The following is a 23,480-nucleotide window of genomic DNA, read 5'->3' as shown; positions in this document are numbered from 1 at the left end:
CGTGGCATACCAGACGCTAGATCTGGAAGCAAGCTTGGCAGGGGAAACATGAAGGCTGTCTTCCCAAGTTGCTTTTTGGACTGCAACCAATCTCCCAGCACTCTTAAAGCTCTCTTGGACGAGCGGGCGAGGACGAGCTTCGTAAAGGCAGGTGCGGATGACTGCGTGCCTAAAACGAACTCAGAGGGAGGAGAGCGAGGTGCTGCAGACACAAACTGATCAGGATATAAATCCTTGAACAGTGCAAGCACTTTCCTAAAGTCCAAGGAGGGAGGCGTGGTCTTGGGTTCGTCGATGTCCGTGTGCGGGTCGTCAAGATGTGCAGCATCGTCATCATCAGAGAGTCCATCGTCTGAATGTTGAGGAGGAAGCGGCAAAGGAGTAGGAATAAGCTGGTCGGCTGAGTCCGGCAGCACGGGTGCATGCGTGGCTGCACTGGACCCAACGTCATGGAACTGTTGGTCAGTCTGTGAGCTGGCAACAACCATGGCTGTGTGGGGACGCAAAGCGTCTACTCCTGACTGCTGCGGTCGAGTAGCGGAAACCACAGTGGGTTGCGGAGGTTGACGCACAGCGTCAAAACACGGCAACTTAACTCCACCCTCCTGTTGTTGTGGTAACACGCGAACGTCAACGGAGGGTTCCGTGCGTCGGTGAACGTCAACATGCGTCTGGCAGGGTCGACTGCGCATGGGTGGTGGAACTCTCACAGCTGGAGTGCGGGAGCAGGTAGCCTCAGCGTCTACTGGACGCACAACCGTGGTTGGTTGTAGGCTAACGGGTGCAGCGTCAACCTTCTCCGCACGATATTCCTGCATAAAAGAAGCTAACTGTGTCTGCATAGACTGTAGCAAAGACCACTTAGGGTCTACAGCGGCAAGTGCGGCAACAGACGGTGTTACTGCCTGTTGCGGTACCACTTTGCCTCTCTTAGGAGGTGTGCAGTCGTCGGAAGACTGCAGCGAGTCCGAACTAACCCAGTGGCTACACCTGGGCCGTTGGACTTGCGCGGAAGGGACCTTGCGTTTGAGAGGCCGTGAGACCTTGGTCCATCGTTTCTGGCGTGAAACCTCTTCCGCAGACAAGGAATGAACGGGCTCACTCGTCTTCTTGTGGGTGGGGCGATCTAGGAAAGATACGTCCGAAACCACGGAGGGAACGTCTGTCCGCTGATTAAAGCCTGTCGAACCCTTTGGTCGTACGACATTGCTTCTCCCCTGGGCTTGGGAGCTTGCAAGAGGTCCCGGACTGGGAGGACGACAGGCACGAATAGACGCACCCTCATGCGCAACACTAACACTTTTCACTGCACTAACACTCACTTCACTTCCCACTGCACTCTTACCCTTCAACTCCCTGACGTCTGCCATGAGTTGGTTGCGGTCATTCGCCAATGACTCGACTCTCTCACCCAGAGCCTGGATGGCACGCATCATATCTGCCATCGAAGGTTGATGAGTGCTAGAAGGGGGATCGGGAGTAACCACTACAGGGGAAGGAATAGGTTGTGGGGCATGGGGAGAGGAAAAATCAACTGAGCGAGACGAACTCCTCCTGACTCTATCTCTCTCTAGCCTACGTGAATATTTCAGGAATTCTTGAAAATCGAATTCCGAAAGCCCAACGCATTCCTCACATCGATCTTCCAATTGACAGGTTTTACCCCGACAATTGGAACAAATGGCGTGCGGATCGATAGAGGCCTTCGGTAGACGCCTTGAACAGTCCCTAGCACTACACTTCCTGTATTTGGGGACTTGAGAAGGGTCAGACATCTTGAATTAGTCAAAGGGGGGTTTCAAAATCTATCCAAGTCGTCAACAAATAATCCAAAATTCAATCAAAGAATGCAAGGAAGTATTGAAGATAACCTCTGCACAGCGAAAGCTAATAACCAGAAATGAATACTTCACCAAAAAACGTGAAAATCAATCCAGAAAGCAACAGCGTATTTAGTAGGTCTTGCCGGTGGCACGACAGAGAGAAAATTGGTTCTGTGTTTACTGGGAGTACTTGAGTACCTGCTCAACAGATGGCGCTGTTGATGAACACCCCCTACCTGTATAGCGATCGCTGGCGTATTTTGTCCTTAGGTTTTTCTGTCGGGCAGCAGAGCTGACAGCTTATATGATCACCGGCTAAGTTTAATATTGAAAAATACATAGTAAAACATATTTAATATACTGATCAATATGAGCGAGCATTAATGTTTTGTCTAAGTCATACATAGTGGTGTACAAAAGCCAATTACTGTACAGTACATAATGCTAATACAAATATATTAGAGTTCTATGAAAATAATTCTACCAACATAAAATGTGGTATAAATACTTTGCACTATTAATATTAAAGCATGCAATTTTTAAAACTTATCATTAATTGATATTAAACATATACCTTTATAAATTTTGCAGCAATCTTAAAGATACACAGGAATAACAAATGATGAGTTGAATAAAGAATGCATTTTGCAATTTCAACCATACCACAGTTATCCATCTCCAATATAGTATAACAACATAACATATTGGTAGATATTTTACTTAGACTGATTTCACATTACTCTTAGCAAATGTGTCTCATTATGCTGGCAGGTAAATTTCCCTCACCAGCAGTTATTTAAAGGCTTATTTAACTTTATCACCAAGCAAGACTTATGACAGTACTGTATCCTTTTATGCACCAAATTAAGACTGATAATACACAAACACCTAAACAGTATCTACCATCACAAGAAGTATTTTACAGTCATTATTGTTTTTATCCTTAATCACACCATACAACATATACTGAAGGTTTCAAAGATTCAAGACGATACAGAAGAGTGAAATTCCACACATCAAAATAACACCATTAATACAACATACATAAATGAAAATAAAAATTATGGCTCTCGTGGTATCTCTGCACCATTATATTTCTTTTTCTTACCAGCACATGAATTACTCCTGACATTTGCTTTATAAATCAATAATAACAGTTTTATTATTACATTACTGTATCAGTATTATAGTTATCAAGAATTTTTCTATAATGAAATTCATTAGTACAGTGGTTTTAGAAAAGCTACCTTTTCACACATGAGGCACTTGGAAAGACAGGTTGGATGCCCAGTAGTCTACCTTAGACCTGAAATTTTGCTAAATTACCGTTATCTGTGGAATTGCTTTTTCTTGTTCATTTAATAGGTGGGTTACTGAAATATCAAATTTTTATATTTGAATTTTTCCTGAATATACAAACAAACGTCCTTTAATATGATCATGATTTTAACTTGGCTGGAACTCCGCTGTTAAAATTTATAACAAGGTATCAGTAGTTACTAGAGGGTAACCCAGCTGATACAACGAGTAGCCATTTTGAGCTTTGGCTAAGGCTTGCAGGGTGGTTGAGGCAGGAAGTGAAACTTAACCTGTTAAGCATCCCACCCAGATGACCTTGCTGGTTTTGTACCGTCACACTATTCACAATCAAAGTATTCTCAAGTTTTCTTTTTCTTCAACCAAAAATTTCACACTAGGATCAGAAAAAAACCAAGGGATATCTATTTATCTAGAGTGTGTATATATATATATATATATATATATATATATATATATATATATATATATATATGTATATATATATATATATATATATATATATATATATATATATATATATTATATATATATATATAATATATATATATATACACCTAACCTTATGTTGGTAATTGGTTCCAGGAAAGGCAACTTATGTTGAAAACTGACTTTAGTCAAATTTACTCGTCTCTGAATTTATTTGTCACTAGGCTAAACAACAAATAACCATTCCCAGTGTTGTATTTTATTCATAAATTCAAAATTAATAATATACTACTAATAAGAATCTTTAAACTTACAAGCAAATAAATTTTAGTTATTAATTTAATACCGAAAAAGGTAATCTTAATTTTATGAATAAATGTAGGCCTACATCCATACTTGTAAATGTAGATGTTTAAATTTAGCACGTTTGCAGTACATCGCAGGCTCTTCATGTATAATCATGATACCGTCATGACCTTGAATTTTGAAAAGCACTGACAACAAAACCAAAATAAAATCAATCGGTAATTGCTATTGTTAAAATACAACTTGAATTGATAATAGAAAAGTACAAAAATGATTAAACGAAGTTTATATATCCAAAACCAGGATAAAAGAGAGAGAGAGAGAGAGAGAGAGAGAGAGAGAGAGAGAGAGAGAGAGAGAGAGAGAGAGAGAGAGAGAGAGAGAGAGAGAGAGAGAGAGAGAGAGAGAGAGGGGGGGGGGAGACCAATGTCCTCATAAGGAAATGTTACAATGTATGGACGATTAGGAGTCATGTGTCCTACATTCCATCCAAGCCCCCTCCCATAAGGAGGATGAGGGGAATATAATACTTAACTGACTTGGCTCACATGCACCAATGTCCAATTCTACAGATAATGGAACAACTGTTGCACCTCAAGGCAGGGGAAGGAAAAGAGGAAACTGGCCAGACACTCGGCATCTTATCCTAGATTAATGTTTGACTAGATGCTTCTTGACCTATAAGAGGCTAGGTAATCTAAAAAACCTGGTGAGCAGCTTCCACAGGTCACAAGGAAAATGTATCTAATGACTTCAAGGTACAGTGAACCCTCGCTACTTCGCGGTTCGACCATCGCGGATTCACCACTTCGCGGATTTTTTCCATAACCCATATATATACAGTAATATATATATATATATATATATATATATATATATATATATATATATATATATATATATATATATATATATATATATATATATATGCATGTATTTATGTATATATGTATGTATGTATATATGTAGGTATGTATATGTGTATACATACATATATATATATATATATATATATATATATATATATATATATATATATATATATATATATATATATATATATATATATATATATATATCTAAAGTAGGAAGATGTGATGTAGTTCTAAGGGAAAAGTATGGGAAATATGTCTGGGTAATAAGCAAAGCTCTACCTCCAGTTTGTTTCTTCATTATGATCAGAGATAAACGTAAACAAAACATTGGTTGCCATTTTTTATCATGCTTTTTAGCGTGTTTAGGAAACGCATGATATAAAATCGCCTTTAATATTTGTGCCTGTTTTAGTTTAGGGTACTGTAGTACATGCATTAAGTGTTCTGTACATTAAAGGGTAGTTTGTTAACAGTACTACGTACAAGGGAAGGTTTTAAAAGTCTGAATATACATGTTGAATAAATAGGTAAATATGGTGTCACTACTTCGCGGATTTTCACCTATTGCGGCCGCGTCTGGAACCTATCTACCGCGATAAACGAGGGTTCACTGTATACACCCATGGATAGTGGGCTGTAAAGGTTACCTGGCACTTCATGACTCGGGCATTCAGCACTTACAGCTCTGAAAGGCATCTTAAATCTTTGTCAATAATATGCAACATAAAGAACCCCTAGTTTCTTATTCTACTGCATGGTGAGCAGACCACGGGATGATGAGAAAATGACCTAAAACCCCTACACAGGGACTATGTCGATTAAGCGTGTTTGCTCAAACAGTGCTCTTGCCTGAAAGAACATTGTGCAGCTGCAGCACATCTACTCACAAGAGTGCACCTACTTGAGAATGGTTTGTAACTATTGACATGAATGAAAGCTGTATCCCAAGTCCTCTATTAGACCATTTGGAAAATTTGTAAAACAGAAGAACTGAAAGCCTTCACAGTAGGTTGATCACATCCTCTAGACAGGAGTAAATTCAGGTGAGCACCTCATACCTCCCCTACTACATCTGTGGACAATAGATTCTAAAGAGGCGAGTACTTGCAGCAGAGTTCGCCATGGAACTACTAAGGTAGATCGCCACGTAATTATGTCGTTACTCAACCAAAAAGTAAGGTCGCTCCTAGTCAGCATAGGCAAGGGAGAGAAAGAATGCCCTAGCAGGAAAATAACCTAATGACTGACTATGAATACTGTAAATATGATCAGTGGCCCCAGCCTACTCTCCACTAAGCTAGGACCAGGTAATGGCTGCTGATGACTCAGCAGGTAGACTTAGAAGCTCCCCAAATCTCCAGTCCTTAGCTCACAATGATGATGAGGTTGTAGGCACTATAAGAAACCATCGAGCTTGAGCTGGTCTTGAACCCTAGTCCAGCAGAATGCCAGGAAGGGGTATTTCCAATAGACTACCTACCACACCCCAGTTAAACTTTAGAAAATATATGAGCAAAGAGACGAAGGTGAGGAGGAGGTGGAGATGCCTAAAGCTCTCTTTCTATTAATAGTGTGCAACAATCTCCCATTCCTCAGTTACAATGTTATCGTTGTTGTCACTGGCCCAACCTAGCGAAGGAATAAACAGCAACAGGAACAAAAAGTATATATTGACAGGTTAGGGAGAAACTGTCAGTCAGCTACAGTTATAAGGTAAACTACAAAATCTTTCTTCGTCCTTAATTTCTCTTGTACACATTGAACTGCTAACCATTATCCAGAAGAAAAAACAAAAAATTATAACAGCAATTACAGAAGTACATCTGTACTCCCTAGCAGCGGAAAACAATGTAGTTCCTCAATGCTCTGTCTAGGGTGTCGGGTTTCTACGCCACCCGCCAGTAACTACTGACACCCATTTATAAATTTTGACAGCTAAGCTGAGAACATACTGTACTCCTATTAAAGAACGAGGGTTTGTATTTAGGTCGGAATAAATATTTCTAAAATTAATACATCATTTCTGTTAATAACACTGATGACATTAACAATAGCACACAGCATTAATTGTATGAAAATCCAATGTTTATAACCCTGTGTGATTCTTAGATTGGGCACGGATTTCTTGAAGGACTTTGGCTCCTTTGATGGTTCAGAGGTATTTTCAGTTTAATGGCATAAATTATTTTAGTGAATTCTATAATGCTATACTGTGTTTTAAATGATCACAAAGTATCGGTATGTTTCAAGATCATGCAGTATTCACAAACTCCGACATTGCATTGCAAAAAAAAAAAATAAGATTCCATTCAAAATTCACACTAAATTTATTTCCTTAAATACCTTCAACACAGTAAATACAATATAATACTGTAATCACTCTATAAACTCTTCAATATTTAAAGTGATAGCATAGTTCAAAACACCAGCAAATGCATTTAAAATTATCTTATATTATTGTCATCTTCACAATACCTATCCTAACACATACCATTTGTAATGTTTGTGCATAAGCTTTTTTTTCATTTGTTAGCAAACCCTCAGCAAATGTCTTTTGGGTCTTCACGTATCATCTTCAGGGTGGTCACATAACTCCGAACATTGACGCAAGTACTTGTGTATAATCACAGTTTTACATCCATCCTCAAACTGGGTCCATAACTGCTCTAGAGCAAACTGTTTATGCATAACTTGTTTTGACAGATGACTTCGCAGTTCCTCCAGGTCCAGAGGGCTAATTTGCTGTGGCAATTTACTTGCTTCATCATGCAGCATTGAGAAAAGTCGATACATGTTGAGTGTATTTGATTTAACATTCTGATAGAGTCCATCGTGCCAACCATCCGCATCATTGTACGTGCGGACAGCTCTATGAAACGTTGACCACAAATGAGGTGGCCGGGATTCTTCCCCTATCCAAGTACTCTCAATGTAACTGAAAAGTCTGTTTAATTCCAGGTTGTCTGGTGGGCATTTCTTTTTCAACTGGTTGAATCCATGAGGTATATGTAGGGCAGGCAGGTTCGGTAATGCCATCAGGAGACGGATTAAATCTCGCACCTGTGGCTTGTGGACATAAGCTGTCTGCAATCCACATTCCTTCACTCTATGAAAGATTGTTTGTGCCCAGCGGAACCAGCAGCCATGCACAGAGACTTCAGGTAGAGTACCCTGAACTCCCAACCACATGGACTTGTCAAAATTAAGAACCACTTCTTTGACAACCAGCTCTGATGGAATAAGTGAAATTATTTCCTTTATCACAAGTTTATAGTCGGCTGCCTTACATCTTGACATATATACAAAGCAGAGTGGAACTTGACTTATAACAGACTCACTCTCTAGAAATGTATGCATACTAAATAACTGCTTGAATGGTTCCTGCGTGGCTCTAATTGAACTATCTAGGAACCAAACCTTTGCCTTAGAGAGGATTTCAAGCTGCATATGACTAGCAAGGATTATGTGGCGCTGTCCTTTGTGTTTGATGTCTTTCTGGAAAAAGTCATAGGGGATAGCATTGACGTCAAGTGTGAAATTTAAATCACTGGGATGCTTGGGGCGGAGATTTTCCCGGGCACGATTTGCTTGGCGTAGGAGGGCCCCTCTATTGGGCAGTTGAGTACATGCATCGACACCAGTAAAATCCACAGTTTCCATCACCTTACTGATGATTGCCGAGCTGTATGAAAACAGGTCTTGCCTTGCTGCCGCCCTTACTTGTGCCCGAATCTTACTCTTGAGAGCGGCACCAGGAGTGCCCGTGTGGTTGTGAGGTTTTGGGCCACGAATAAAATCTTGGGTTCCGATAGGTTGTCGGACAGTGGCTTGGCACTTCTTGCCAATCCTGCAAGACCACATGATTGAAACACTGCTTTGACGTTTCTTTGAGTAGGTATAACCAACGGAGTCAACTAAGAGGTGACCACCTTTTTTATTACCTCCTTCGATCAGTTGATATGTTGTTGGGACTTCAAGGAGGACCTCTCCTTGTAAGCACTCTAAATTACATAAAGGCTCTGTCTCAGGGGCATTTATGGACTCATCTGAATGTTCAGCCTCAGGTTCTTGTACACTCTCGGACTTTAGGAAAACCTCTTCCACAGGTGCTAGTTCACATTCTGTCTCCATAGAGGGTTCCTCCATGGGTACCTCTACACACTCTGACTTTATGAAAACTTCCGTCACAGGTACTAGTTCATCTTCGGTTTTCATGACAGGCTTCTTTAGAGGTGCTAGTGAACATTCTGACTTTATGAAAGTCTCTGCTACAGGAGCTGGTGGAGACCTGGACTTCATGGAAGATTCTTCCATTGGTGCTATTTTCTTCTCGGTGATTAGCACATTGGAAAACACCTACAGAGGGTAGAACTTCATTAGTTAAGCAAACCTTAAGAGGCTGAGGCCAGAAAAAAAAAGGCAGGTAACTATACATGTGGCCCTAAAAGACCAAAAATACTCATTTGGGGGTTTAGGCTTTCTTGTACATTCACTATTGTATCAATAACAACTGGTTAAATTTTCAAGTACAATATCATCCTTTTCATTGATGGCATTGGCTTTGCACTAGCCGGTACACTAGTCTACTGAATAAGATTTCTGTATACAGTACTTTCACTCAATAAATAATTCTTTCTAGCTAAAATTATAAAAATCTTATGTTTTTTACAATTAGAAAAATGGGATGTTCTTTCAGTATGATTTGGTAAACTTACAATTTGCCTCATTTCATACAACCCTCATGGCCTCATAAAGGGTCAAATCATTGGTTTTGAACAAATACAGTACGACAATTCTAAAGTAATTTGTATTTTTCCTAATGATACAAACCTTGAGCTCTTTATTAAGAAATATGCTTTTGGTAAAGCTGGTAGACTAGCCATAAGACTCATAGCAAGGTGTACCTATCCCACTGCTAGTTAGCGGGGATAGGGGGCTTAGTACCAGCTACCCTACTCACACACATACACCAGTGTTCTATCGTCACTTTGTCTTGCAGGCAGGACTTATCCGGGGATAGGTGATGGAGGGCCAAATTTGCATGAAGAGCTCAAGGTTTGTATCGTTAGGAAAAGTACAATTTACTGTACTTTCAAATTTGTCATTTGTTTTGTCACTAAATACAAACCCTTTCGCTCTTTATAGGGAAGACTCACCCAAGGGTGGGTGAAGTCCTAACCAACTGGCTGATTTTTGACGAAGGGTGTTCCTACGTGCTATGTACGAGCTTATAGAGAACTCGCCCTGATCCATCGGTAACCTTCATCTTAATATGCGCCGGTTAGCAGCCTCAGCAACTGGTGTGATAACCAAGCAATGTGACTTGCCCAGGTAAGAATTCTTGGAGTCCTGGACTTCCTTGAACAAACCAATAGACATCACCCAACCTTACAAGGGGAAATGGGGCCATAGCAAATACAGTGGAACCTCTACATACCATTGTCTTTACATATAAATTTTCCAACATCCGAAGCAAAATGCGATCAAATTTTCGTCTCGACACCCGAAGTCTTGCTCCAACATACGACGTAGATCATACGTGTACAATTTTCTCAAAGCGTCGATCGTAGTTTCTTGTTAACATCAGTAAACGGCAGCACGTTGGAGGAGGGGCGCCAATCGAGCGTCGCCCTGATCAATCCTCTCATCTCATGCGCATTGTGTGGTTGTTTGCTATTCGCTCCGTTATCAACAGTGCTTTTTATCCTCCTTTTTCAAGTTTTGTTTCTGTGTTTTTCGTATAATCATGGGTCCTAAAAAGCTTAGTTTCGGTTCTGGAAGTAGTAGTGGTGAGAAAAGCAAGAAGTATGTTATTTTGATAATAAAATAAATTTTTGAATATACTTACCCGGTGATTATAATAGCTGCAACTCTGTTGCTCGACAGAAAAACTCTACGTAAAAATTCGACAGCGATCGCTACACAGGTAGGGGGTGTACTCAACAGCGCCATTTGTCGTTCAGATACCCATTACTCATTGTAAACAAAGAACTCAATTTTCTCCTCGGTCCACTGTGTCTCTATTGGGGAGGAAGGGAGGGTCCTTTAATTTATAATCACCGGGTAAGTATATTCAAATTTATTATCAAAATAACATTTTTCAATATTTAACTTAGCCGGTGATTATAATAGCTGATTCACACCCAGTGGGGTGGGTAGAGACCAGCAAAATATGTTTACATCATATGAGCTAAGAATTTTTATTTCATTTTAGAAGTTATCAAAATAACTAAACAAAATAAATAGGTACCTGGTAAGGAAGTCGACTTGAACAATTACTCTGCCTTTTTAAGTACGTCTTCCTTACGGAGCCTCGCGATCCTCTTAGGATGCTGAGCGACCCCTAGGAGCTGAAGTATCAAGGGTTGCAACCCATACAACAGGACCTCATCAAAACCTCTAATCTAGGCGCTTCTCAAGAAATGACTTTGACCACCCGCCAAATCAACTAGGATGCGAAAGGCTTCTTAGCCTTCCGGACAACCCAAAAACAACAATAAAAACATTTCAAGAGAAAGATTAAAAAGGTTATGGAATTAGGGAATTGTAGTGGTTGAGCCCTCACCCACTACTGCACTCGTTGCTACGAATGGTCCCAGAGTGTAGCAGTTCTCGTAAAGAGACTGGACATCCTTAAGATAAAAAGACGCGAACACTGACTTGCTTTTCCAATAGGTTGCGTCGATTATACTTCGCAGAGATCTATTTTGTTTAAAGGCCACGGAAGTTGCGACAGCTCTAACTTCGTGTGTCCTTACCTTCAGCAATGCTTGGTCTTCCTCATTCAGATGGGAATGAGCTTCTCGTATTAACAGTCTGATAAACTAGGATAAAGCATTCTTTGACATAGGCAAAGATGGTTTCTTAACTGAACACCATAAAGCTTCAGACGGGCCTCGTAAAGGTTTAGTTCGTTTTAAATAGAACTTAAGAGCTCTTACAGGGCATAAGACTCTTTCTAGTTCATTTCCAACCATACGATAAGCTTGGAATATCGAACGATTTTGGCCAAGGTCGAGAAGGCAGCTCGTTTTTGGCTAGAAAACCAAGTTGTATAGAACATGTAGCCGTTTCAGATGAGAATCCGATGTTCTTGCTGAAGGCATGAATCTCACTGACTCTTTTAGCTGTGGCTAAGCATACCAGGAAAAGTCTTTAAGGTGAGATCTTTCAGGGAGGCTGATTGTAGCGGCTCGAACCTGTCTGACATAAGGAATCTTAGTACCACGTCTAAATTCCAACCAGGTGTAACCAAACGACGCTCCTTCGTGGTCTCAAAAGACTTAAGGAGGTCCTGTAGATCTTTATTGTTGGAAAGATCTAAGCCTCTGTGACGGAAGACTGATGCCAACATGCTTCTGTAACCCTTGATAGTGGGAGCTGAAAGAGATCGTTCTTTCCTCAGATATAAGAGGAAGTCAGCTATTTGAGTTACAGAGGTACTGGTCGAGGATACGGATACTGACTTGCACCAGTTTCGGAAGATTTCCCACTTCGATTGGTAGACTCTAAGGGTGGATGTTCTCCTTGCTCTAGCAATCGCTCTGGCTGCCTCCTTCGAAAAGCCTCTAGCTCTCGAGAGTCTTTCGATAGTCTGAAGGCAGTCAGACGAAGAGCGTGGAGGCTTTGGTGTACATTCTTTACGTGTGGCTGACGTAGAAGGTCCACCCTTAGGGGAAGTGTTCTGGGAACGTCTACTAGCCATCGAAGTACCTCGGTGAACCATTCTCTCGCGGGCCAGAGGGGAGCAACTAGCGTCAACCTTGTCCCTTCGTGAGAGGCGAACTTCTGCAGTACCTTGTTGACAATCTTGAACGGAGGGAATGCATATAGATCTAGATGTGACCAATCTAGGAGAAAGGCATCTATATGAACTGCTGCTGGGTCCGGGACTGGAGAGCAAAATATTGGGAGCCTCTTGGTCATCGAGGTTGCGAAGAGATCTATGGTTGGCTGGCCCCAGGTGGCCCAAAGTCTCTTGCATACATCCTTGTGGAGGGTCCATTCTGTTGGAATTATTTGTCCCTTCCGACTGAGACAATCTGCCATGACATTCAAGTTGCCTTGGATGAACCTCGTTACTAGTGATATGTTTAGACCTTTTGACCAGGTGAGGAGGTCCCTTGCGATCTCGTACAACGTCAGAGAGTAGGTCCCTCCTTGCTTGGAGATGTACGCCAAAGCCGTGGTGTTGTCCGAGTTCACCTCCACCACTTTGCCTTGAAGGAGAGACCTGAAGCTTTTCCAGGCCAGACGTACTGCCAGTAGCTCCTTGCAGTTGAAATGCATTGTCCTTTGACTCGAGTTCCATATCCCCCAGCATTCCCGACCGTCTAATGTCGCACCCCAGCCTACGTCCGATGCGTCCAAGAAGAGAACGTGGTTGGGAGTCTGAACAGCCAGGGGAAGACCCTCTCTTAGGTTGATATTGTCCTTCCACCAAGTCAGACAAGACTTTATCTTTTCGGAAACCGGGATCGAGACCGCTTCTAGCGTCTTGTCCTTTTTCCAGTGAAAAGCTAGATGGTATTGAAGAGGACGGAGGTGTAGTCTTCCTAGTGACACAAATTGATCCACGGATGACAGTGTCCCTACCAGACTCATCCACAGCCTGACTGAGCAGCGTTCCTTCTTCAGCATCTTCTGGATGGATAGCAGGGCTGGGGGCTGATCGTCTTGTTGTTCAGCAACGTCCTCATCAGAGGGTTCCTCATCCGAAACTGATGAGGAAACGGCAACGGAGTGGGCAACGTCTGGCTCGCTGAATCCGGTCGCACTGGTGGATGCGTGACGGAGCCGGACGCAATATCATGGAACTGCTGCACAGTCTGTGAACTGTCAACAACCATGAGTGCGCGAGGAAGCACAGCGTCAACCCGAGACTGTCTAGACCGTCTGGGTTGTGCAGTCAACACCCTACCGGGTTGCTGAGGTTGACGCACTGCGTCAAAACAAGTCACCTCTGCTGGTTGTTGAACGTCCTGAACGTCAAAAACCACCTCCGAGCGTCGCTTAATGTCAACGTGCGGCTGGCAACCCACACTGGGTCGCATCGGTGGAGTAACCACCTCAACTGGCAGACGCGAGTAGGTTACCTCAGCGTCAACAGGGCGCACAACCGACCGGTTGGAAGGTTGTTGGCCAGAAGGTTCTTCTCCGCATTTAAGTCCTCTAACAAGGACGCAAGCTTGGACTGCATGTCTTGCAGCAAAGCCCATTTAGGGTCTACGGGAGCAGGTGTGGCAACAGACGGGGTTAGCGACTGAGGCGGAACCGTTTACCATCCCTGAAAGCCTTGTTATGCGTGACATAATAGTACAGCAAAACTTCAAAGGCTCGACAACAGCTGTGAAGTTGACCTGTAAACAACTTGGAGCGTCTCCTGGCTAGGCGCCAGGGAGAGTCTACCAGAATTGAGAAGTCTATCTGGGCAGAGGCATGAACTCCCAAGCCGAGAACTTCTCTCGTGTCATATCAGACTCTCGCTCTATAAACCAGTTTAAAAGAAGGGAAAGCAAAGGCTGTATCCCCCAAACTCCTCCTGGTGAAAAACCAGTCGCCTAGCCAACGTAACGCTCTCTAGGAGAGCGAGAGAGCACTAGCTTAAAAACAACGGCTTCGAAGTAGCTAGGCCTAGTGTAAGCTCTGACGTTTAGGCGAACGAGGAGCAGCAGTTACAAAAAGATCCGGACGAAGATCCTTAAAAAATCATCATGATTTAATTAAAGTCCATAGGAGGCTAAGCAGCTTTAGGCTCCTCTCCATCTGACAGAGTCCTCAAGGGAATATCAGTAGGAGGGAGAACAGCAACTTCCTCATCTACAGGAACCTTGTCCGATAAAAGCCGAGTCTCTTACTGGTGCATTAGTAGCGGACCAGAACGCAACGTCATGTAACTGCTTGACAGTCTGTGAACTGTCAACAACTGAACTGTCAACCACAACAGGTGCGTGAGGACGCACAGCGTCCACTCGAGACTGCTTTGACTGCCTAGACTGAGCAGTCAAAACAACTCTAGAATGCGGAGGTTGACGCACAGCGTCAAAACAAGTCAACTCCGATTGTTAGTGAACGTCTTGAACGTAAACAGGAGCATCAGCCAGTGGCCTAACGTCCAAATGCGGCTGAAAAACCACACGAGACAGCATCGAGTGTGGTTCTAAACAACCTGACTGACGTGACTAAGCTACGCCAACGTCAACAGTAAGCACAAAGGAACGTTAGGTTGGCTGAAAGCCAGGATATCGATGAGATAAACGGCTAGACTTAACGGACTAATCGGCAGAATAGTCTTCCATAAGGGAGGCAAGCATATACTGCATGTTTTGCCATACAACCCCTTAAGGATCAACGGAAATGGTTGTGGTAATAGACGAGGGTAACGTCTGTGACCGCAACACTTTGCCTACAAAAAAAGACTCTCGGAGTCTGTGTTACGCTTTTGTTAGGCGGCGAGCAGTTATCCGATGACTGCATAGGGTCAGAGCTGTCCTAATGGCTGTAACCAGGACGCTGGACCTGTCCTGAAAGGACTGACTTTCGCTTAAGGGCTCCGAAACCTTGTGACAGGTTTCTTATGCGAAAAGCCTACGGATGGCGAGGAGAAACAACGTCTCTCTCGTCTTATGGTAGGGGAGATCTTGGTAAGATACACCCGATACCATAGAGGGAAAACGTCTGTTCGTTGGTCAAGGCCTCTCGAACCCATAAGTCGTTTGACATTACTTCTCCCCTGGGCTTGGGAGCTTGTAAGAGGTCCCGGACTAGGTGAACGACAGGCACGAACAGACGAACCCTCGGACGCAACACTGTAACACTTTGCGCATATCACTTTACCACTTCGATTTTCTGTTTTGCACTTATTTCTACCTGAAACACGCAATTCTACCCTTCATTAAAAGGTAGTAATTGCAAAATTAGTCGTATAATGCAAGCTCATAATACCAGCAAAAAACAGAAAACATATTTTAAGATAAAAAGAAAAATCAGTGGCTGGGAAAGAGACTAAACACTAGTTCATATAACTACGTTTTCAATCTCTCACCGCACATAGCCTGGGGACGAGAATAAAAACCTAAAAACGTTTTATCCTTCCTCCCCGTACAGCGACTAGGGACGTGAGTAACACGAGAACAACGTTACCCGCTTGAACGGAACGTTTTCTCTCCTCTCTCTCCCTCCGTCTCTATCTCTCTCTCTCTCTCTTTCTCTCTTGATTTCGCACCTAAGAGAAGAGCCCAATTATATATTGTCAAAAAAAAAAAAAACATGTTATTTGACTAAAGGAAAAAACTGAAAGGTTTTTCAAATAAAAAGTTCCTTTAAATTAGAATTTAAAACATTTAAGCTAAGAAAGAATGAACAAAACGTCAGAATCGATTTACTCTTACTGCAAAGTGAAACCGTGATACACTCTCTCTCTATCGTAACGATAGAGCGCATGTTGAACGTCCTGAACGTCAACAACTGCGTAGCATAAAAAACTAAACGTTAGTTCATCTTTGAAAACAGTACGAAGACTATCAAAGAAATTCTTTCATAAAAAATTAATTTAAAAAAGTTTTAAATCCTTAGCTCTTTAAAAGCTAAAGACGATATAAAGGGCTCAACGTTGATTAACTTCGGTTTCCAAGTTAGGACCGCCTACTCTCAGGAAAGTTCTATATAAACAAAGCATTAAAATTTATTTTTATATGTTTATAAAAAATGGAAAGTTAATCGAAGAGGCCTAATAAAGGCGGAGAGATATAAAATATATATAGGAAAATCTATAACGTGATAAGATAATTACTAAAAGCCTAAACACACTTCCGTCTAAGGGAAGGGTCGGCCATTTAAAAGTGAAAGACAGTCCATACTCTCTTTGTCACCATAATTAAATCTATCCAACACGAGTTCAAGTTTTAAGATGAAGATAAAACACCTGCATAGCGAAAGCTCAAAACTAGAATAGTGTACTTCACCAAATAGTTGTGAAAACAAATCCAGTTAGCAACAGCTAATTAGTAGGTCTTGCCGGTAGCCCGACAGAGAGAAAATTGAGTTCTTTGTTTACAATGAGTAATGGGTATCTGAACGACAGATGGCGCTGTTGAGTACACCCCCTACCTGTGTAGCGATCGCTGGCGAATTTTTACGTAGAGTTTTTCTGTCGAGCAACAGAGTTGCAGCTATTATAATCACCGGCTAAGTTAAATATTGAAAAAAATGCTTTCATTAGAACTAAAACAAGAAATAGAAAAACATGAGCGAGGTGTGCGTGTTAGCGATCTGGCTAAACAATATGTCTACGATCTTGATGATCATCAAGCAGAAGGCAGCCATTAAAGCAGTCAAACCATCGAAGGGGATCACCATTATTTTAAAACGTTGTAGCCCTACCATGGAAGAGATGGAACGCCTTTTGTTGGCGATACGATACGATCACTGAAACGATCATTTGCGAGAAGGCCAGCACTATCTACTGTGACTTGAAGGCGGCAGGCTCTGGGGATGACGGAGGAATTCAAGGCATCTCGAGGCTGGTTCGAGAAATTTAAGAAACGGACCGGGATTCATTCAGTTCGGTACGGAGAGGCTTCAAGTTCGGACACCAAGGCTGCTATGATTTTGTTAAAAAGTTTGTAAAGATCGTGGAGGAGGAACGCTACACAGAGCAGCAGGTTTGCAACTGTGATGAAACCGGTCTGTTTTGGAAAAAGATGCCTAGTTGAACATACTGTACATTACCAGCGAAGAGAAGAAAATGCCTGGACATAAGCCTATGAAGGATCGGTCGACTCTTGCCCTTTGTGCCAACGCCAGCGGGGACTGCAAAATAAAGCCGTTATTGGCTTACCATTCCGAAAACCCTAGGGCATTTAAAGCACATAGAATTAACAAAGACTTGCTGCATGTTTTGTGGCGTTCTAATTCTAAGGCTTGGGTCACTAGGCATATCTTTGTTGAATGGGTAAACCTAGTTTTCGGCCCTGCTGTCAAGAAGTACCTTCATGAGAAGAATTTGCCATTGAAGTGCTTGCTTTGTTTGGATAATGCACACGCTCACCCCCTAGGACTCGAAGATGATATCATCGACCGGTACAAATTCATCAGTGTTGTATCTTCCACCGAACACCAATCCTATCCTCCAGCCCATGGACCAGCAAGTCATCTCTAATTTTAAGCTCCTCTACATCAAGCACTTATTTAAGCAGTGCTTTAAGGTCACGCAAAGCACCAACTTAACTTTTCGTGAATATTGGAGGAACCATTTTAATATCGTGCACTGCTTGAAGATCATAGATCAGGCTTGGGAGGGAGTAACTCGCCGGACACTGAATTCACCTTGGAAGAAGCTTTGGCCTGATGCTGTTGTTCCCAGAGATTTCGAAGGTTTTGGCCCCGAGCCTGAACCTGTGCTTGCCGTTGAGGAAGACGTAGAAGATATTGTATTCCTTGGCAAGTCTATGGGCCAGGAGGTCGATGAAGATGACATCAGCGAACTCATCGATGAGCATCATGAAGAGCTCACCACCGAGGAACTCAAGAAGTTGCAAGCCATGCAGCATGATGAGTTCCAAGCGCAGTTAAGCGAGTCGGAGGAGATCGAGGAGGTAGGTCACATCTTACGTTCGACTGAAATAAAACAGATGTTGACATATCAACACGTGGTTGATTTCATCGATAAGCATCACCCACAGAAACTTCAGGTTTGCCGTGTAGTTGCGCAGTTCGATGATGTTTGTTTAACTCATTTTAGAAAAATTCTCAAAAGCCGTACCAAGCAACTTTCTCTCGATAATTTCTTTAAAAAATCTACAAAGCGGTCTAGCGATGATGATGAAGAGAAAGAAAAGTAAGACAGAATCGAGTGAATGTGATGCGGAAAAAAAAAAGTTAAGTTAGGTTATAGTTCACGAAGTGTAAAAGTTAGGTTATAGTTCACGAAGTGTAAGTTAGAGTAAGTTACGAAACATTATCACAGTCACCGTATCTACCTCCTCGCTGATCTAACATCTCCTCCTGCTTAGCAATTCCTACACCTGTGCTGGCCTGTCTTTAAGGTAAAGTGTCAATAAAAACCCCTTTTCTATTTATTATTTCTTTATTATTATTCTTTTCAAGATATTTCTGTATCATTCAATTATATTAATGTAATGTGTAATTGTGTGCAGCAATTTAATAAGGAGTTATCATGGGTTTTTGGGCTGAGGAACGAATTAAATTACAGTGCATTCTTATGGGAATATTTGCTCCAACATACGATCGTTTTTACATACGAAGCAGTTTCCGGAACGAATTAAGATCGTATGTAGAGGTTCCACTGTATATGAACATATCAGGTTACACAAGGAAAATGGTTATTACCTGCAGACAGCGAAGGCCAGCTTGCTGCATACCGTAGGCACTGGGCCCCAAGGGAGGGGAAAATGAAAGAAAGATGCCAGTCACTCTTATTCACCCTAGACTTAATCCAGGGTAATAACTCATGCTACTTGTCCAATCAGGCAACTTGAAGTGAAAACTATTTATCATGTAACCACCACAGGACCAATGGAGAATGTTTCCATGTTCCTGTGGGTTACGTCTTGCATGTGATGGGCAGTGAAGGTCATCTGACGCCTACGCACACCCGCTTGTAAAACCTGCACCACACGAGTAGTTTTATTAAATGCTAGGGACATACTTAAGCCCCTAACATTGCAAGCTCTTGGTTTCTGTGCTTAGGGAGGAAAGTTAGGATTCAAGGCTCAACTTATGACCTCTTAAATCCACGCAGATTGTATTCTTTATGACTCTCCTCTTAACATTCCCCATGCTGACAAACATTCTGTTCACTCAGAAACGAGCTCCAGAAGGTCGTTTGAGGTAAAACAGCGTCATCTCTGAGGTTCGTACCGAATTAGGCACACTGCCCTCAGATTGGTGCCACAGCCCTCGATGCCCAGTCGTTAGAAACTGTTTTTGTATCCTTACTCTCCCTAGGACATGGTACGAATCCTGAGGGTAAAGAGGTCCTCTTCATGCCATCCTTAGATTTGGATGGACTCTAAACGCACATGGGTGGAGAACTGCAGCAGGGCTGGATAGGTCGGACTACCTCAATAAGAGACAAATGACAGTTATCAGTCAGGAAGATTTCCCTCAATGATCTCGAGCCCCTGGTGATCGAGGGTGAAACGTGTCGCCATGGAGAGGTGTTGCTCGTCTTTACCCCCTCCTCTTCTATCGAGGTATTCTGTATTGGAGTCAGCTCTAACCTAGAGAGGTCCAGGTCTAGCTTCCTAGGTTCCAGATCTAGAAGCTTGCACCCCTTGACTGGTAGTATGAGGGAAATGCCTGGAGGTGACCACTGTTCCTGAGGTTGCACTGGCACGGTGCTCCTTCATCTTGGGTCAGATGGAGGAGACGTACATCGAAGAGCTCCATGCCTACAGCAGAATCTGCCGAACGATCGTCATTGCTAGTAGTCGTAGTTGGATCGTTCCCTGGAGGAACCCAAGTGGCAGCGGCTACAACTTGCTGGACTGCTCTGACCAGCTTGTGGAACCATGGTGTGTCCTTGCTAAAGGGAGGAACACCCGTTGGGGAACCTTGAGAGAACTCGCACTCTCAAGTTCGTTTCCCTGAGCTTTGCTATGGAAGCCATTGTGACCTGTCGTCCTCATCTCTCGTGGGAGGTGTACACTTACGCTTTGCTGAGTGATTGAGCACAGATAGACTCTAGCGCTCTGTTCTGGACGATCGAACTGGGGTTTGTGGACAAGCTACTGCTGATAGGTGTTCTCTTTGTGAGCGCACTCTCCTTTCCTGGCAAACATGTGGCCATGACGTGGCATTCTCTCCCTCACGATCGCGTGATCAAATATCGTGTTAAAAGTATTGTTGAAGAAAGGCTTGAAGTTGGGTTCGCATAGATCACCGTTGGAGAGAGAAGCTCGCCCTTGCACTTAGCAGGTGGATGGGTACACGGCAACACATATGGCTTTCTCGCCAAACTACAGTCTACTCTACTATGAGAGTCAACTTGATCACATGCTGGAGTTGGAACACCCTGGTTCGCATAAGCCCTCGTCAGCATGATCACTCACTTAGTTCGCGTTTACCTGTTCACACACCAGGGCCAAGTGAGGATCACTTGTCGATACTCCAGCGGTAGTCTGGCGAGCATTCACTACAGGGACAGGACGAAGAACGCTAGATGATGAGAGTAGATTCCGGCAAACCCAACGGTGAAGGACTGCGGCTGCGCCTAGCCTACGCACTACCTCGTTGTCTCGTTCTGAAGATTCTCGCTCCGACAGTTTAGAAAAAGGTATGGAGGAATCAACAAGCCTTTTCGACGAGCAGCGTGGAGGATACCACTCAAGGGGAGGCCTAATTTGCAAATGAGAAATGTGCTCCCCCTTGAGAAGGGCAGGATGATGCTTCTGACTTAGCAAACTATTTGTGGGCTGAGCATACTCAGGTTGAGGGAGTGCACTGTCGTCAGCGCACTGACGAGCAAGACTGAAGTTGAGTAGGCTGTATTTAGCATTATTGACTGGTGACAGAACTCCAAGGAGTGCTGGTCCAAATTTGCTCTCGTACAAGTGCCGAGGGTGCCCCTGCAAGCGGTGAGAGAGCGGGCAAAGAGACAAAACCAGGTCGGGACACTAGAGACTGCCAGTGCATTACCTTCAGAGGTCAAACTCTGAGGAAGCAGGTGCGCACCTCCTCTGTGCCCCTGACTGTATTAACACAAGAACTTCCTTCAACAGGGGACTTGCAATCCCTAAGGAAGGCCTAAGATGAAAGACCTCGTCAACAGAGAAACTCTCCTTTGGCAGAGGGCGGAGCTGCCGCGTTCTCTAAGCTTAAGAGTTGTCCAGGGGTCAAACGGTCACCGCTTCTACCCAAACGTTCCCTATGAGAGAACAAGAGAGCAGAAGTCGCATGAAGAGATTGAGACGATGAATAAGGAAGTAGAGGTTTCTTCACCTTCGGGGATGACTCTGAAGGTGAAGAATCCCTCTTAAAACTTCTTGCGCCATCTGCCAAATCTCCCCTACTGGGAGAATGGCCCCTCGTGACACTGCACAACTAGAGTCCTGCCTACAAGAGTGTCCTCTGCAGGAAGGGCACAAGGAGTGAGGGTCAGTCTTGATTGCGTACATGAAGGGGCCGCACTGGCACCGTCCAGGTCCTGGACAAGTCTGTATGCCGACCCTTAACAGCAACAGTTACACCTGCAGAGAAAAAGCAAAATAGATTAGTCAAATAGCCAGTCAAAGGTTTTAAAGGTAGAGAGAGACAATGCCCAACCTCAACCGAGCCAAAAGCAAAAGTGAAGATAGAGTGGGGTAGCTGGTACTAACCCCTACCCCATCCCCCCCACTAACTAGCGGTGAGTGGTTATACCTCGCTAAAAGTCTTATGGCTAGTCTTCCCGCTTTGCCGAAAGAATATTTCCTAGAGCGAAAAGGTTTGTATTTACAGACAGAACAACTAAAAAATTCATACATCACACAATCCTTCAAATTTTTTTTTTTCCCAATACTGTTTAAGGTTAAACAATACTGTATACAGTGAGTTACAGTTTCTCCAGATTAGACTTAACTGCACTAAGCTAAGCAAGCAGAACATTATTATCTTACGTCAGCTTATTTCCTCCATTGTTCAACAAAACCCATATTGAAAACAATAAATATTAATCAGTAATATCTAGATAAAAACTCTTTGAAATCACTGAATATTTATTAGCTTTATTAGGTAACCTCACAAAAAAAGGTAATCACTAATTATTAGTATTTTTCCTTGGGTGATTGTTTGATAATTATATATTCATATCTTTGACAACTTCCACCAAGTTTTACCAGTTAGTATTCAACGACTGACAATAAAAAGAAAAAAAAAAATTCTTAAAGACATGGTACAATATTGCAAAACTATCTTTTCCAATACAATCTAAAACCAAGCAATGGATGCCCATCATTCTGCAGGTTCTAAGGTGCTTAATCTGTTTCCTTTCAGAATGACAATAACTGTGCATCCTAAAATAAGATATCCCCCATCTAACTTAACTTACAACCCTGTGACCTTACTTAACTTACAGGGGATGTGGGGGCACTTTCCCCTACGACTCCCCTTGCCTAACCTCATTGTGAAAAACTTAAAGTTACCCAAGTCATTGCTTCTGTCCGTTTCTTTTCCGAATGCATACCACCTACCATAAAGTACCCCATCCTTAGCCTAACTGTGAAAAACCTTATGTTCAAACATTAACATCACACAGGAACAATAGCAATAATGACACTCAGTCATTCACATGCCTTCCACCTACCAGGTAGGCTGCAACCTAAACTAGATTTCGGCTAGCCTATAGTTAGGTAGGTGCTATTATAGTATGCTATCTACCGCCGATTTTGCTATTTACCACCCCTTTCTGAAATTTTGGAATTGGTCATTATTTTGTTTATGAGACCCCAATTAACACTACTTTACAATTAACTGGAAAATCACCTAATAATGTCACTGATTGGTTTAATATGTCTGGAAGTGTGTAGTGTGGTGGTTTCAATTGGAAAGTTCTGAGAAAAGGCGAAGATGCATTTCCTGCTTTCTTGAATGATGTAAGATATGTTTACAAGCAGTAGTAGAATAAATTTTTGATTGAATATTTTTCATAGATTATTTTCTTTCAGTTTTGTAATATTTGATTTTTCATTTGAATAACTTGTAACATTGTTGTATGATGAGCTATGAATAA

The 23,480-nt window shown here is 42.6% G+C and overlaps 2 protein-coding genes across 4 annotated transcripts in view; both read right to left on the bottom strand.

The window, feature by feature from the left end:
* The window catches only part of Exd2 (Exonuclease 3'-5' domain-containing 2), a 134,004-nt gene that overhangs the window by 108,745 nt on the left and 1,779 nt on the right, over positions 1–23,480 (bottom strand). The window lies entirely within an intron of this gene.
* Positions 5,088–23,480, bottom strand: part of LOC137623261 (uncharacterized) — a 20,203-nt gene continuing 1,810 nt past the window's right edge. The window contains exon 2 of the mRNA XM_068354020.1: positions 5,088–9,106. Coding sequence (XP_068210121.1) covers positions 7,313–9,064 — 1,752 coding nt within the window. The 5' untranslated portion in view covers positions 9,065–9,106 and the 3' untranslated portion in view covers positions 5,088–7,312. The remainder of the gene's footprint in view (positions 9,107–23,480) is intronic.

This window comes from Palaemon carinicauda, chromosome 30 (assembly GCF_036898095.1).
Source record: "Palaemon carinicauda isolate YSFRI2023 chromosome 30, ASM3689809v2, whole genome shotgun sequence".
Taxonomy (NCBI): Eukaryota; Metazoa; Arthropoda; class Malacostraca; order Decapoda; family Palaemonidae; genus Palaemon; species Palaemon carinicauda.
The sequence above is the reverse complement of the archived record's forward strand: the minus strand, read 5'-3'. Positions and strand labels throughout refer to the sequence as shown.